The 16,489-nt window shown below is 46.0% G+C and overlaps 1 protein-coding gene across 1 annotated transcript in view; it reads left to right on the top strand.

Moving 5' to 3' along the window:
* Positions 1-1,242: 1,242 nt before the first annotated feature.
* pstpip2 (proline-serine-threonine phosphatase interacting protein 2) overlaps positions 1,243-16,489 on the top strand; it is a 124,274-nt gene continuing 109,027 nt past the window's right edge. The window contains exon 1 of the mRNA XM_055654827.1: positions 1,243-1,498. Coding sequence (XP_055510802.1) covers positions 1,466-1,498 — 33 coding nt within the window. The 5' untranslated portion in view covers positions 1,243-1,465. The remainder of the gene's footprint in view (positions 1,499-16,489) is intronic.

Genomic DNA, 16,489 nt, shown 5'->3' with positions numbered 1-16,489 from the left:
GACATTATTGCCATAGAGGGAGTGCAGAGACGGTTCACCAGACTGATTCCTGGGATGTCAGGACTGTCTTATGAAGAAAGACTGGATAGACTTGGTTTATACTCTCTAGAATTTAGGAGATTGAGAGGGGATCTTATAGAAACTTACAAAATTCTTAAGGGGTTGGACAGGCTAGATGCAGGAAGATGGTTCCCGATGTTAGGGAAGTCCAGGACAAGGGGTCACAGCTTAAGGATAAGGGGGAAATCCTTTAAAACCGAGATGAGAAGAACAATTTTCACACAGAGAGTGGTGAATCTCTGGAACTCTCTGCCACAGAGGGTAGTTGAGGCCAGTTCATTGGCTATATTTAAGAGGGAGTTAGATGTGGCCCTTGTGGCTAAGGGGATCAGGGGGTATGGAGCGAAGGCAGGTACGGGATACTGAGTTGGATGATCAGCCATGATCATATTGAATGGCGGTGCAGGCTCGAAGGGCCGAATGGCCTACTCCTGCACCTAATTTCTATGTTTCTATTCTTAAACAGTGTCCCCTGGTTCTGGACTCTCCCAACATCGGGAACATGTTTCCTGCCTCTAGCGTGTCCAAACCCTTAATAATCTTATATGTTTCAATAAGATCTCCTCTCATCCTTCTAAACTCCAGACTTCAGCTCAGACATTGTGTGTCAAAGGGTCTGTTCCTCCTCTGTTCAGTTTAGTTTATTGTCACGTGTACCGAGGTACAGTGAAAAGCTTTTGTTGCCTGCGAACCCAGTCAGCAGAAAGACAATACATGATTACAATCAAGTAATTCGCAGTCCACATAATAAGGGAATAACGTTAGTGCAAGGTAAAACCAGTAAAGTCCAATCCAGTCAGAGGGTCAGCAATGAGGTAGACAGTAGCTGGTGACTACAATTGGTAACAAGTTTGGTAATGATTTTGTCAACCCTTAAATGGAAAAGTGGAAATGCGAGCCAGTTGTTCTTTGATTGAGTTTAACACATTTACTTTGTACTGTGGCACTTTCAGTATTAATACCGGCTGCTGCAACATGTGACCGTCTGAAGTTAGCCGCTGTCCAAAACCCATACCATTGCATTGATCATTGACGTTCCCCGCCTGACCGACAGATCAGTTCCCCACCAAGTACAATAAAACTATATCACGTGGAGCAAAGGCAACCTATTGCCCGAGCGTTTTCTCAGGCGTTGAGACCTGGAGGTGGTGCTTTTTCCGGGGAGCAGCAGGCGACCGAGGAGGAACTGAGAGGAGGTTGTGGGACTGAACAGGACTGGGCAGCCGGGGCAGCGCAGCGGAACACCACCCACCACAAAACAACACATCACAACTCAACACAGCGACCGGGACTGAGTCGAGCAGCGCCAGGGCAGAACAGAACAGCACAGCGCAGCGCAACGCAACGCAACACAACACAACGGGCGAGGCGCTGGTACAGCACAGACTTTGCACCGACCTGCGAGATGAAGGAGTCACGCTTCAGCGAGAACTTCTGGGTGAGAGCCAGCGGGGATCCGGGGGAGAGGGAGCGCTGGGAGGGTGGGTGGCTGTGAGCGGGAGGTATCTGTGGGGCAATGGGGAGTAGAATGAATCGAGGGGCAGAGTGAGTGAGTGAATGAATGAGTGGAGGTGTCTGGTCACCGGAGAGTCGGTGGGAGCCGGGCTGAGCAGCCGCTGCGGGGCAGGGAGGAGAGGGGGAGGGAACTCAATCCAAAAAGTGGTTGGGGAATCAGAGGACAGAGGGGGGGGTAGGGGAGGATGGGTGGGAGGAGGATGGGGGGGGGGGGGGTGGGATAGGATGGAGGAGGGGGGGGGGGGGGATGGGGGCAGAGTAGGATGCGGGAGGTTTGGGGGTTTGGGGTATGTTGGTTGAAGGTTGGGGGATTTGGGGAGTATGGGTTGAAGGAGGATAGGTTGAAGTTGGTGAGGTAGGATAGGATGGGGGGGGGGGGGTAAGATCGGAGAATAGGATGGGGGGGGGGGATGTGGGGACGGTTTGGGGAGGATGGGATGGAGGATGTCAGGATGGGATGGGAAGGAACATGATAGGGTGGGGACAGTGGGAGAGGCTGGATTGGGATGGTGTGTGGCAGGATGGGGAAGGTGAGGACTGGACGGGTGGCAGATCAGGGGCTTTGGTTAGTGACTGTGAGCGCTGGCATCTGGCTACTTGGACCCACAGCTATTGTAGCGTAGTTGTGTGTCTGTATTCTCCAAACCCCCAACCCCTTCCTCACTCCACTGTTGCTGAGTATTTGCAGCATTTTGTGTTTTCACATCATTGTAGCTTCCACTGTGAGCAATGGATAATGGGCCTGCCCCACTGTACGAGCTTTTTTCACACAGAGAGTGGTGAATCTCTGGAACTCTCTGCCACAGAAGGTAGTTGAGGCCAGTTCATTGGCTATATTTAAGAGGGAGTTAGATGTGGCCCTTGTGGCTAAGCAGATCAGGGGGTATGGAGAGAAGGCAGGTACGGGATACTGAGTTGGATGATCAGCCATGATCATATTGAATGGCGGTGCAGGCTCGAAGGGCCGAATGGCCTACTCCTGCACCTAATTTCTATGTTTCTAAAGAGTTCTCCCGAGTTTCCACTGATTCGAACTCGGAGAATTAAGGTAATAGCCGCTCGTAGGTACTCGGGGCTCTTGTGGGCATTTTTTCAACGTTGAAAAATCTTCACAAGTCTTCCCGAGCTTACCGCGTTTCCCGAGTACCTGCCGTTAGCGTTACAGGTCGCTAAGAGACATCCCGAGCTCCGGCGTACCCGCTACGTATATTCTACGTGCTTACCACGAGTTTGATTTGTTTTTAATCGGGGGAGCTCTTGAATTACCTCGTACAGTGGAACAGGCCCTTTAGTTTAAATGACTCTGAAGTATATGAAGCAAATGTGACTGAAGTATGTGACGCTGGTAGAATATTGGCTGTTCAACCATAAACAGCTCTTGAAACGATTGCAAGAGATTCAAACAGCTCAGTGACCCATCAACAGGTGTTAGGTGGGAGAACTTGTATTGAGAATCAGGAAGTGCAAAAATAATTTAAATAAATACTTTTAATGTGTTTCCTTGGGGAATCACAAAAATATTACTGGAAATATTAGAGAACCAAGTGTGTAGAAGAATGAGGAACTGATGGGAAATATGTATTTGATTAAAAAAAATGTACTAGACGTGTTGGTGATCTTAAAACCTGATGACTTGTGTCCCAAAATTTTGATGGAGCTGGCTAGAGAAATAATTACCACTGATTCCTATCTTCCAATATGTTATAGATTGTTCCTGTAGATTGGAGGGTAAATGAGATATCACTGTTTAAGGGTCGAGGGGTGGGAGAAACTGGATGTTTCAGTTGAATGAAATGTGTTGAAATCTGTACTGATCATCCCTGGGTTATGAACGGCCAGCTTATGGACATCTCCACATGCAAACAAGGTCCCATTGTCACATTCAGATGTCTGACAGACAAGAGGGACTAGTTTCCCCTCTGTCTTTACTTTTGGTAACTTCTTTCTTACCAGTCTAGTGATCTTTTGATGTAATTCATTACAATACTATGGAGGTATGTTTACCAGGTTGGGCGAGTTATGCGTATATTCCTACTTGAGGACAACATTGTCTCGTGGATGTTAGGTTGAGGGTTATTAATGTCACGTGTATCAAGGCACAGTGAAAGGCTTTTATTTCCATACTATCCAATCAGATCAGACATACAATACATTAAGGGGTTGGACAGGCTAGATGCAGGAAGATTGTTCCCGATGTTGGGGAAGTCCAGAACTAGGGGTCATATTTTAAGGATAAGAGGGAAGTCTTTTAGGACCGAGATGAGAAAAAACATTTTTTACACAGAGAGTGGTGAATCTGTGGAATTCTCTGCCACAGAAGGTAGTTGAGGCCAGTTCATTGGCTATATTTAAGAGGGAGTTAGGTGTGGCCCTTGTGGCTAAAGGGATCAGGGGGTATGGAGAGAAGGCAGGTACAGGATACTGAGTTGGATGATCAGCCATGATCATATTGAATGGTGGTGCAGGCTCGAAGGGCCGAATGGCCTACTCCTGCACCTATTTTCTATGTTTCTATGTAAAACTATCTGTTAATTGGTTTACAGATTAAGTACAACTTCATCAGGTACTTCACAGCTGATGAGGTACAATAGATAGAGCAAAGGGGAAGATACAGAGTGCAGAATATAGTTCTCAGCATTGTAGTGCATCGGTTCCCTGAACAAAGTATAATGCCCACAATGGGGTAAGGATGAATTGGACCTAGCCTGGCCCATGGAAGGACTGTACAGAAGTCTGACAACAGAGTGAAAGAGGCTGTTCCTGAGTCTGGTGGTGCGCACTCTCAAACTTCTGCATCTTCCAGCTGCAGGAAAAAATGTTCCCGATGCTGGGGGAATCCAGAACCAGGGGTATCACAGTTTAAGAATAAGGGATAGGCCATTTTAGGACTGAGATGAGGAAAAGCTTTTTCACCCAGAGAGTTGTGAATCTGTAGAATTCTCTGCCACTGAAGGCAGTGGAGGCCAATTCACTGGATGTTTTCGAGATGCTGAGTTCGATATAGCTCTTGGGGCTAATGGAATCAAGTGATATGGGGAGAAAGCTGAAATGGGGTACTGATGTTTGGACGATCAGCTATGATCATATTGAATGGCGGTATTAGCTCGAAGGGCCGAATGGCCTACTCCTGCACCTATTTTCTATGTTTCTATTTTTTTGCTGGATGGGAGTAGGGGGGAAGAAGACATCTGTAAAAATAGCCTATCTCCTTCGCTCCATAGATGCTGCTGCACCCGCTGAGTTTCTCCAGCATTTTTGTGTACCTTCTGTAAAAATGGAGCCTGTTTGTGATTAGGCAGGCCCTCTAATGCAGGATGTAATTCTAGGATAACTTGACTAATAGGACTGAACATAGCCAACATGGAAGGGATGTCATGTTTGGAGTTCTTTGAGAGCAGGACAGGTAGAACACGCGGGAGAGCCAAAGCATGCTGTATGGTTGGATTTTCAGCCAACGTGTGCTGGTGTTCAGGTTCATGAAGGCCAATGCTGAGGTGCAGCAAGTGATTAGGAAGGCAAATGATGTGTTTGCCTTTATTGCGAGAGAATTTGCATTCATGAATAAATATGTTTTATTACAATTGCACAGGGCCATAGTGAGACCATACCTTGAGTATCGTGTGCAATTCTTCGATGGTGCTTTATTTCTCCCATATGCAACTGCACAGCGGAATTCCTTTTCCATATAATACACATGCGGGCACCGCTGTTTGTGGCGCCATTATTCAAAGTCCGGTCGGCCCACGCGCTCCATGTACCGGAGCAGATCCCGCAAACCGTCGTCCCTCGCCTCTCCTGGCCCGGCCATCTTTGGGTCCCGGGGATGCCTTCTGCAGCGGGCGCTGGAGGCATTACCTTGGTTCACCTTGGTCCTACAAACCCTTGCACCTCGCCTTCGACACCTCCTGCTCCTCTCCACGTCCGGCCATCGCCAACTCGTTTCCCCTCCTCCGTGCACCCATCTCCCATCCCACAGTCCCCCATTTCCCTTTAATCGCCCTTGTCCCCTTCTACATAGTTTTTGTTTCTTTACCAAACAAAAGATATATTTACCACAGTGGAAATGCATGAAAGGATGCGTGCCAGCTCCAGTGATAGTCGCGGAGAGAACGAGTAGATTAGGCCTGTATTCTCTTGTCTAAAAGGCCGGGAGGTCACTTCTTCAGAACTTGCAAAATCTTTACATGGCTTGATAGCTGGATGCAGGGCGGATGCCAAGAGCTCGAGGTCAGAGTGTCTGAGTCGTTCGTAAGCCACTAAAATGGAGAGAAATGTCTCCATGCGGAAGATGGGAACTTCTCTATCTCCTAGGGCTATGCAGGCTCAATCATTGTATTAATTCATAACTGAAAGTGATTACAAAGCACATTAGGAGATCTGAGGATAGTGGTTGAAAAGGGAGTTGTAGATGATAAGCCATGGTCCTGGTGAAAGACAAAGGGCTGGATGGCTTCCTCTTTCTCCCTTTTTTAATATTCATTGCTGCAGATTTTTTGATTTTGCAAGATGCAAATATGCATCGACTTGTAGTATGGCTCTGGAGGGGAAAACTGTGTCATGAAGTCAGTCATACAGTGTGGAAACAGGTCCTTTGGCCTGAATTGCCCATGCTGACCAACATGCCCCATCTACCCTAGCCCCACCTGCCTGCATTTGGCCCATTGCCCTCTAAACCTTTCCTATCCACGTACCTGTCCAAATGTTTCTTAAAGGTAGCGATAGTACCTGCTGTGGTGTAAAGAGCAATAAAAGGGCATGATGGTCCTAAATTGAAGGAACAACGGTGTCCTCTTGTCCTGTGAATTGTGTTTCATTGCTTCTCTTGTCACCTGTGCATTATAATCTACTAGACCAAGCGCGGACCCGTTGGGTCCCCGTCCCCAACGTAATATTCCACCACTCACCCATAGCTCCCCAACTGTGCAGGAGCAGCTGACGGGTTCCCGTTGTGATGCCACGGCAACCCTCCCCCAACTGCGCAGGCGCAGGCGGAAAGTGGGAGCGTGACTGCCACGTTTATTAAAGTTTAAAAAGTCAATAACTTTTTAAAATATAACATCAATCTGAACAAAACTTGATACTGCACACCGCAGGGCAATGGTGAGTAAGGTGGGCCTAAAATTGTCACGCTGTTGTGTACCTTTTTGGCTGGATTTCGGGAACAAGCAAACAAACGGACAACCAAAAACAAACAAACAAACAAAATGAGAGTTTTAGTAATAGATAGATAGATAAATAGATAGATGAAACTGTTCTAAAACCAGGTGCCTTCCTGGATTCACTCAGATTCCAAGGATGAATGTTGAAAATATTCTGCTGTGTTCCTCAAATTAGACAAAGACAATGTTGAGATTTGCAACTTGGGAGCAGTTCCACACAGTGTGAAATTAATGTTAGAAGAATGTGTGTCACAAGAGAGGCAGAACAGCTACCCACAGAGCAGCTTCACAAACTAATGCTGCCTTATGGGAGTGAACTACCATATTTTCTCTTCCTCTTGCCTCTGTTGATGCTTCTAGATTATGAAATGGATTGTTTTCTAGTCAGTGCTACCTCAAGGAGCCTCCACAATGTGACCTCCACCAGCTTCTGGCCAGTAAAATGGAGGCACAAGGAACTGCAGTTGCTGGATTCTTGAGCAAACCACACACTGCTGGAGTCAATCAGCAGGTCAGGCAGCATCTGCGGAGGGAATGAATAGATAACATTTTGGGTCAGGGCCCTTCTTGAGACTGATGAAATCAATCTGAAAAAGGGTCCCGACCCAAAATGTTGCCTGTCCATTTCCTCTACAGATGCTGCCAGCACTTGTGTTTTGCACTTCTGGCCAGAGCAGCTATGGGTCATGTCCAATTATAATGCAAATCCTCTAAATACCAGCAGTGGTGGAGTTGCTGCCCCACTGTGACTGAGACCCGGGTTCGATCCTGGCTACGGGTGCTTGTTTGTACATTCTACCCATGACTTGCGTGGATTTCCACCTGAATCTCTGGTTTCCTCCCACACTTCAAAAACCTGCAGGTTTGTAGGTTATTTGGCTTGTAAATTGTAAATTTGATTGTAAATCGTCCCTAGTGTGTGTAGGATAATGTTAGTGTGTGGGGACCACTGGTCGGTGTGGACTCGGTGGGCCGAAGGGCTTGTAATCACGCTGTATCTGTAAACTAAACTCTATTTTGTGAGCAGTATCTTCCTCTGGCATGTGTAGTTGCAAGTTTCACTCTTCCATTCACCACCTACCACTCTTATGCCAATTTAAGGATAAGGGGGAAATCTTTTAGGACCGAGATGAGAAAAACATTTTTCACACAGAGAGTGGTGAATCTCTGGAACTCTCTGCCACAGAAGGTAGTTGAGGATAGTTCATTGGCTATATTTAAGAGGGAGTTAGATGTGGCCCTTATGGCTAATGGGATCAGGGGGGTATGGAGAGAAGGCAGGTACAGGATACTGAGTTGGATGATCAGCCATGATCATATTGAATGGCGGTGCAGGCTCGAAGGGCTGAATGGCCTACTCCTGCACATATTGTCTATGTTTCTATGTTTCCATGATTTGGGAGAAACCATGCCTCTGAATCTTTGGGAGAAGTGAAACTTAAAGCATTAACTGGTAAAGTTGTAGCCAGATCACAAAACAATACGATGGAACTTTATTTATCGCAGGAGGGAAATTGATCTGCCAACTGTCATGTAACACAAGATACATGAAACATGAAATTAAAGTGACGAGTGGAAGATTGGGAGGGGGTGGGCGGAGGAGAGGAGCCAGTCTACCGCATGACAGAAGGGGGAGGCGTTGTACAGTTTGATAGCCATAGGGAAAACGATATGCTGTGATGTTCTGTGCTGCATCTTGGTGGAACCATCCTGTTGCTGAAGGTGCTCCTCCGGTTACCCGGTGTGTCATCGCCGACTTGCCTCTGATGTTCTGATATTTCTCTTCATTTACCACATGCGCGAACTTGCTCTACAGAAGTTGGCCGCTGCACTTTCTACATTACAACTCTGACGACACCTTAACATACTTCATTGCTTGTAAAGTGTGTTAGGATATCCTAAGGCCTTGAAACTAATATATGACTGTAATGTTGAAGAATTCCTCTGGGTCTAGTCTAGGCCTGCAGTATTAACTGGCTATGATTACACCTTCACGATGATTTGAGTTTGGAGAAATAAATTAATTGTGGAAGGAGGATGAATGAATCATCTAAGGCAGCACATGCCCCGAAACATATCTATTAACCACAATGTGCCAAGAGATGGTCTCAGGTCAAATAGAGTTTGTTATCTTATGCAAAAGTACATGAGGTGCTGGTCACAGACGCATAGACTCGGAAAACTCACAAAAAATATTATAAGCAAATTACACACAAAGTGCTGCAAGACGGTAAAAGGTGCAAAATATAATTGGAGAAAAATAACACATCCATGTTAATGCAAGAGGTGGGTTAGAGTGTTCTTTGTCCATGTAAGATCAGAGTTGTGTGAATCGGTTCAATACTTTGATAGAGTTGTCGGATACTATCTGCTTCTGGGGTAGACACAAAATGCAGGAGTAACTCAGCGGGTGAGGCAGCATCTCCTGAGAGAAGGAATGGGCGATGTTTCGTGTCGAGATCCGAAATGTTGCCCATTCCTTCTCTCCAGAGATGCTGCCTCACCCGCTGAGTTACTCCTGCATTTTGTGTCTACCTTCGATTTAAACCAGCATCTGCAGTTCTTTCTTGCACTATTTGCTTCTGACTGTGGGACTTTCCTGGACTTCAGCTTGCACTAATTGTTATATCCTTTATCCCATATCTGTAGTGGAATCGATTGTCTATTAAGGCAGGAACGGGGTACTGATTGGGGATGATCAGCCATGATCACATTGAATGGCGGTGCTGGCTCAAAGGGCCGAGTGGCCTACTCCTGCACCTATTGTCTATTGACTCCAGTAGTAGGGTTTGCAACAGAGAATCATCGTGGTGTACAGCAGTCACACCTCAGTCCCCTCGAACCCTCTACCCATCCCATCGTGTTGCGTCTGATTCACCTGAAGCTCACGTGCTTTAATCCAGTGGACGAATAAACTGCAAGAGAGGAGCTTTTTTAAACATCTGAATAGTTTGGTTATTTGTGGTTGAAGCATTGCCAAGCATTCCTTTAGTTCATTCAATAAAGGCAATCTGTTTCTAGAAGATAAGATATAGAGGACACAGGATTTTCTCTTAATGTTTAGTTTAAGTTTATTGTCACATGTAAAACAGTAAAAGACCTTTGTTGCGGGCTAATCAGTCAGCGGAAAGACAATACATGATACAATTGAGCCATTTACAGCCACTCATTGGATGATCAGCCATGATCATATTGAATGGCGGTGCAGGCTCGAAGGGCCGAATGGCCTACTCCTGCATCTAATTTCTATGTTTCTATGTTTCTATAGAGAGATTTAAGAGTAGAGCGATTGGAATGATGTATTCAAGAGAGACTTAGATTTAGCTCATGGGGCTAACGGAATCGAGGGGTATGGGGAGAAAGCAGGAATGGGGTACTGATTTTGGATGATCAGCCATGATCGTATTGAATGGCGGTGCTGGCTCGAGGGGCCTATTCCTGCACCTATTTTCTATGTTTCTATGTAATGCGTGATCGCAAAACATCTGTGAATCTGTGATCGCAAACACACACACACACACACACACACACACACACACACACACACACACACACACACACACACACACACACACACACACACACACACACACACACACACACAGTCGCCTGTCTTGAGCGCCATCAGTGTTCTGTGTTTGGATCTAATGGGACAGCTTTGGTCTAAAATGTGACTTTGGTTATGGATCGGAAGCTGAAGGAGATGACTCCAGTGTGGTAGTGAAACTGGAGACACGAGATTGTAATTATTGGGATCAACAGAAAAACAAAGTGCTGGGGGAATTCAGCAGGTCAGGCGGCATCTGTGGAGGGAATGGACACAACGTTTCAGGTTGGGCTCTGAAGTGGACCGCCTGACCCGCTGAGTTCCTTCAGCACTTGTTTTTGCTCATGGGTGTGAAGGTGTTGTAAGTAGTGTGATTCAAAAGAGCTCTGCAGTTTGCAGTCCTTACTTCTTGCAGCAGAGTGAAAACTGCTCAGTTTTTACATCGACACCCTTTAAGATAGAAGACTGACTTTTCAGATCAGGATCCTTCTTCAGTCTAACACTGAAACATCGGTCATCTGGCCATTCCCTCCACAGATGCTGCCTGACCCGCTGAGTTCCTCCATCACTTTGTGTTTTGCTCGAGATCCCAGCACCTGCAGTTTTTCGTGTTTCTACTAAATAGCATTAACCGCACATTGGGAGTTAGATGAACAGAGGGTATGGAGAGAAGGCAGGTACGGGATACTGAGTTGGATGATCAGCCATGATCATATTGAATGGCGGTGCAGGCTCGAAGGGCCGAATGGCCTACTCCTGCACCTAATTTCTATGTTTCTATTGAAATGAACAAAAATATGTTGTCATGAATTGGACATAACATTCACTGCCTCACAGCGTCAGAGACCAGGTTCAATCCTGACCTCGGGTGTTGTCTGTGTGGAGTTTACATGATCTCCCTGTGACCACGTGGGTTTCCTCTGGACACTCTGGTTTCCTCCCACATCCCAAAGACGTGTGGGTTTGTCGGTTGATTGACCTCTGTAAATTGCCCTTTGTGTGCAGGGAGTGGATGCGAAGTGGGGCAACATGGAACTAGTGCAAAGATTGACACAAAAAGCTGGAGTAACTCAGCGCGACCAGCAGCATCTCTGGAGAGAAGGAATGGTCGAGCCACTTTTTCAGATCCGAAGAAGGGTCTCGACCCAAAACATCACCCATTCCTTCTCTCCTGAGATGCTGCCTGTCCCGCTGAGTTACACCAGCTTTTTGTGTCTTTCTTCGGTTTAAACCCGCATCTGCACTTTCTTCCTACACATAGAGCAAGTGCGAACGGGTGATCGATGGTTGAGTCTGTTTCCATGCCGTGTCTCTAAGGTCAGATGCTGGCTGATCTGAGTTTTTCCAACACTTTCTGTTCATATTTTGTATTAACTGCAAGCTGCAGAGCCCTGCAATGGTAAATCAATCATTGTGAAACATACAGGAATATGTTTGTTGGATGCTGTGGTAGCAGTAATTCATTCTCTAACTAATACCAGGAAAAAGAAATACATTTGCTGACACATGTGGAAAATGAATCTTTGAACAAAGCAGTGAATTCAGTGGTTACACAGAAAAGCTGGAGAAACTCAGTCTATGGAGCGAAGGTGCTGGGACCTTTAAGTGTGGGCAGGTTAAGTGTGGGCAAGTTTGAGATGACTGCAGGGGTCCCATACTTTTTAGCTGCTCCTCACTTGAAATATCATGACTGCGTTCCATGTTTGGACGTTGCTCGGTGTCCGAACAGCCAGGCACGTTCACGGGGAATCTGCCTCCCCCTACCAGCATAGATATGGCAAGTCCATGCTCTTCTAAAGAGGATGCCCTGAGAGGTAGAGATGGGTCCCCTTCTTCACATTTTAATGTGGGCCGTGACCACAATTCTCAACACGGCGGAGTAGGCTTGGAAACAGAAAATAAGTGCAGGAGTAGGCCATTCGACCCTTCGAGCCAGCGCCGCCATTCAATATGATCTTCTTCTTCTTTTTGCTTATTGCGTGCACAGCCTAAAGTTGCAAGTCAGCTTGTTCTATTTGATCTATTTGCTTGTGCATGTCAGGTTGATTGCATTAGTCGAAACAGGGTGGACCACATGAAGGTTGCAATCTTCCACCCCATTCAATATGATCATGGCTGATCATCCAAAATCAGTACCCCGTTCCTGCTTTCTCCCCATATCCCTTGATTTGATGGGCCGAATGGCCTAATTCTACTCCTATCACATGACCTTAAGGCCTGGCCAAATGCTCTGAAGCCATTTGTGTCGTTAGGTGTTCTCCTATCTTTCCCTTGTCACTATGGCCTGCGATGCAATGAGAAGTGAAGTTGAGATACCAGAAGCACTCGCATTAGTTTAGTTTGGGTTATTATTGCTCTGTGTACCCGAGATGAAGAGCTTTTGTTTGGGTGCTATCCAGACAAAGAATATACCGTACATGAATACAATCAAGCCATCCCCAGTGCAAAGATAAAGGATGTAACATTTAGTATAAAGATATAACATTGAAGAAAGTTCAACGGTCTCCAATGAGGTCATCCTCTCACCAACACATTCTAGTTGGTGAGAGGACTGTTCAGTTGCCCGATGACAGCTGGGAAGAAACTGTTCCTGCAATGTTTCAAACTTCGGTACCCCTTGCTCGTCAGAAGATGGAGTGACCGGGATGGGACTGGTCCTTGGTTAAGTTGGCGGCCTTGCCGAGGCAGGGTGCAGGGTGCAATGGAAGGGAGGATATTTTGTGTGATAGTCTGGGCTGCATCCACCACTCTCTTCCATTTTGTTGTAGTCTTGGATGGAGCAGTTCCCAAAACAGGCTGCGATTAATCCTGGTCAGATGCTTTCTACAGCATGTCGGTTGAAGTCGGTGAGGATTGTTGGAGACATGCTGACTGTCCTAAGACTTCTAAGGAAGTAGTGGCGTTGGTGTGCTTTCTTGACCATAGCTTTAATGTGGCGAATAAAGTGGCTGGTCCACCACAAATTGCTGGTGAGACATGTTCCTAGGAACTTGACGCTTTCAGCTATCTCTACTTCAGCGCTATCAATGTAGACCGGGGCTTGTGTTTTGCTTCACTTTCTGAAGTTGATCGTAATCTCCTTTATCTGACTGACATTGAGGGAAAGGTTGAAATTATTACTGATTAGCTAATTCTGGTAATAACTATTTCATCACATTTCATGTTTGTTTCTGTCACAAAATTTGCAATTTTCATGTTTCACGTCACCGAGCGGTTTGGTTAGAGGTATATTTGGATGATGTCCCATTTCAGTAACAAGCATATCACATGCAATTTGCTAATTTTGTGACCAAAAACCCCACAAATGATACAGTATGCATTCCAATGGCTATTTGACTACCTTAGTGGGGTGGGGTAGGGGACAAAATTATTTTCAGTTCCTTTGCTTACTTGTTGATTTTGTGTTAATAATAGGTACCTGTACGTGGTCTTTAGATTATTTTGTTAGAATTGTCTTTTTAGGATTGAAGTTCCAGTTTTCTAATTGATGAGTATTTAGTAATCTAAGTAGCAATCCAATGGGCAGGATGTGAGGAGGATGTCTGGATGTCCTGAGGAGGTCCATGAGAATGATCCCAGGGATGGTTGTGTTAACATGAGCGTTTGACGGCACTGGGCCTGTACTCACTGGAGTTTAGAAGGATGGGAGGGGGGGACCTCATTGAAACTTACCGACTAGTGAAAGGCTTGGATAGAGTGGATGTGGAGGGGATGTTTCCATGAGTGGGAGAGTCTAGAACCAGGGGGCATAGCCTGAGAATAAAATGACGTTCTCTTAGGAAGGAGATATGGAAGACTTACTTTAGTCAGAGGGTGATGAATCTGTGAAATTCATTGCCACAGACAGCTGTGAAGGCCAAGTCATTATGTACTTTTAAGTAGGAGATTGACCGATACTTGATTAGTACGGGTGTCAAGTGTTATGGAGAGATGGCAGGTAAATGGGGTTGAGAGGGAGAAGTAGATCAGCCATGATTGAATGGCTGAGCAGACTCGATGGGCCAAATGGCTAACTCCTGCTCCTATTACTTATGAACATATTTTATAAGTGCCCATCCAGAAATCACTCTGTGATATTTTACTAGAACCATGGCTGTTTCAGGAAACCCTATGTTCCAGTGCGCATCTGTGCTAATGCATTTCTGCACAGGCATTGCTAAACATCCGTTGATCGAGAACTTGCAGTATTTCCTTTTTGCGCAGTACTAAATACTATGCCCAGTAAATCACTCATCCAGTCATGGTTTGCAAGCCAGGAACTTGCTGAACGACCACTTCATGCGTATGAAGTGACGGGTTGAGAAGTATTGCAGCAGTCCAGTTTGCATGCAAGAGGTAGTCATTGATGAATAGCTAGTCATTGCTAGAGCTTGTGGTGACGGGTCATGTTGGGATTGGGGAGAGCCGCTCTGGGGCTGCAGCACAAATCGTCCTGTGAACAATAGAAATAACATTGGGTCACAATAATAATACATTTCCACTACTTCTAATAAACAACGTAAAGATTAATTGTGCAGCATCAAGAATCAGTAAGGGCAGTGGCGCAGCGCCAGAGACCCCTGTTCGATCATGACTACAGAGTCGTGCTGCGCGTATGGAGTTTGTACGTTCTCCCCGTGACTGCACGGGTTTTCTCGGGTGCCCTGGTTTCCTCCCACACTCCAAAGACACAGGTTTGTAGGTTAATTGGCTATTGTAAATTGTCCCTCGTGTGTAGGATGGTAAGTGTCGCTGGTCGGCGTGGACTAGGTGGGCCAAATGACTTGTTTCCGCGCCGTATGTAAGCCATGAGTATTTAATTGTCATATGTACTGGGTCAGGAACAATGAAATCCTTGCGTGTTGCAGCTTCATAGACGCATTAATGGAATAACACAGCCAATAAATGTACAATAACCAATAGTACAATAAATTTAATAATCAGTCTACTAAGTAACCAGAGTTCAATAGTGCAAAACTAATTATGTAGTGCAACGGGAAACAAAGTCCATCGTGTGTTGCTCAAGATTCAATTACTTGCAATCTCATGTGTCTCCAAAGTCGACAGTTTGTTGCTGAGCTGGGGTGATGGTTATGTGGGTGTCGGGTGGTACAAGAGCCCGATAGTTGTTGGAAAGAGGAAGCTGCTCGTGAACTTGGAGGTCTCAGTTCTGTACTTTCTTCCTGATGGCGGCAACAAGATGAGAGCATGGCCAGAGTGATGTGGATCTTTGATTATACAGTATGAGCTGCCCTTTTGAGGCAGCACCTCCAATGGATTGGGGGGTGGGTGGGGGGGGGGAGGTCAATAATCACGATGGGTTAGACAATGTTTACATCCTACTGCAGTCGTGTGCACTCCTAGGCTTCTGAGATTCTCGACCTGGGCAGAAGGGTTCTCGACCCGAAACATCACCTGTCCTTGTTCTCTTGGGATGCTGCCTGACCCGCTGAGTTCCTCCAGCTCTTTGTAGCAGCATCTGAGTTCATTGTTTCTACAGAGGATTCCTGTCACCCTGCTGTTGCCACCTGACCTGTGAAGTATTTGCAGCAGTGTCTTCTAGCTCAAATTTCCAGCAAATGTTTAGTTGTGCATTTTGTATCTCACAGCTCCAACTTCCTTGTTCATCTTTCTGTTTACACTTCCCATGTACAGATCAGCTATGATTAATAAACCTGGGTTCTCTTGTTTTCTGCCTGTTTTACAGACATTCTCTTTGTTCTCCCCAAATATCATCCTCGTCTGTAACTGAGCACTTTGCTCACTCTTCCCCATTTAGTTGAATAGTACATCCATCTACAATGTTAATTATATTTCTCTGTTCACAGATGCTGACTATCTCCAGAAGTTCCTATTTTCATTTCTGATTCTGCAGATTTTTGCTCGTGGGCGAGGAACAAAATGACCAGCTGTATGTGAAATAGCTTGGGGGGTAAAAGAAATCAACGTTAAATTAACTGTAAGGAGAAAAAAGCAGGCATGGTGGCGCAGCGGTAGAGTTGCTGGCTTACAGTACCAGCAACCCGGGATCGATCCTGACCTCGGGCGCTGCCTGTACGGAGTTTATACCCTCTCCCCGTGACCGTGTGGGTTCTCTCCGGGTGCTCCGGTTTCCTCCCACACTCCAAAGACGGACAGATTTGTAGGTTAATTTCTTTCGGTAAAAATTGTAAATTGGCACTAGTGCGAGGTTATCCACTTTGGTAGCAAAACCAGGAAGGCAGATTAT

This window comes from Leucoraja erinacea, chromosome 1 (genome assembly GCF_028641065.1).
Source record: "Leucoraja erinacea ecotype New England chromosome 1, Leri_hhj_1, whole genome shotgun sequence".
NCBI classification, from domain to species: Eukaryota; Metazoa; Chordata; class Chondrichthyes; order Rajiformes; family Rajidae; genus Leucoraja; species Leucoraja erinaceus.
The sequence above is the reverse complement of the archived record's forward strand: the minus strand, read 5'-3'. Positions and strand labels throughout refer to the sequence as shown.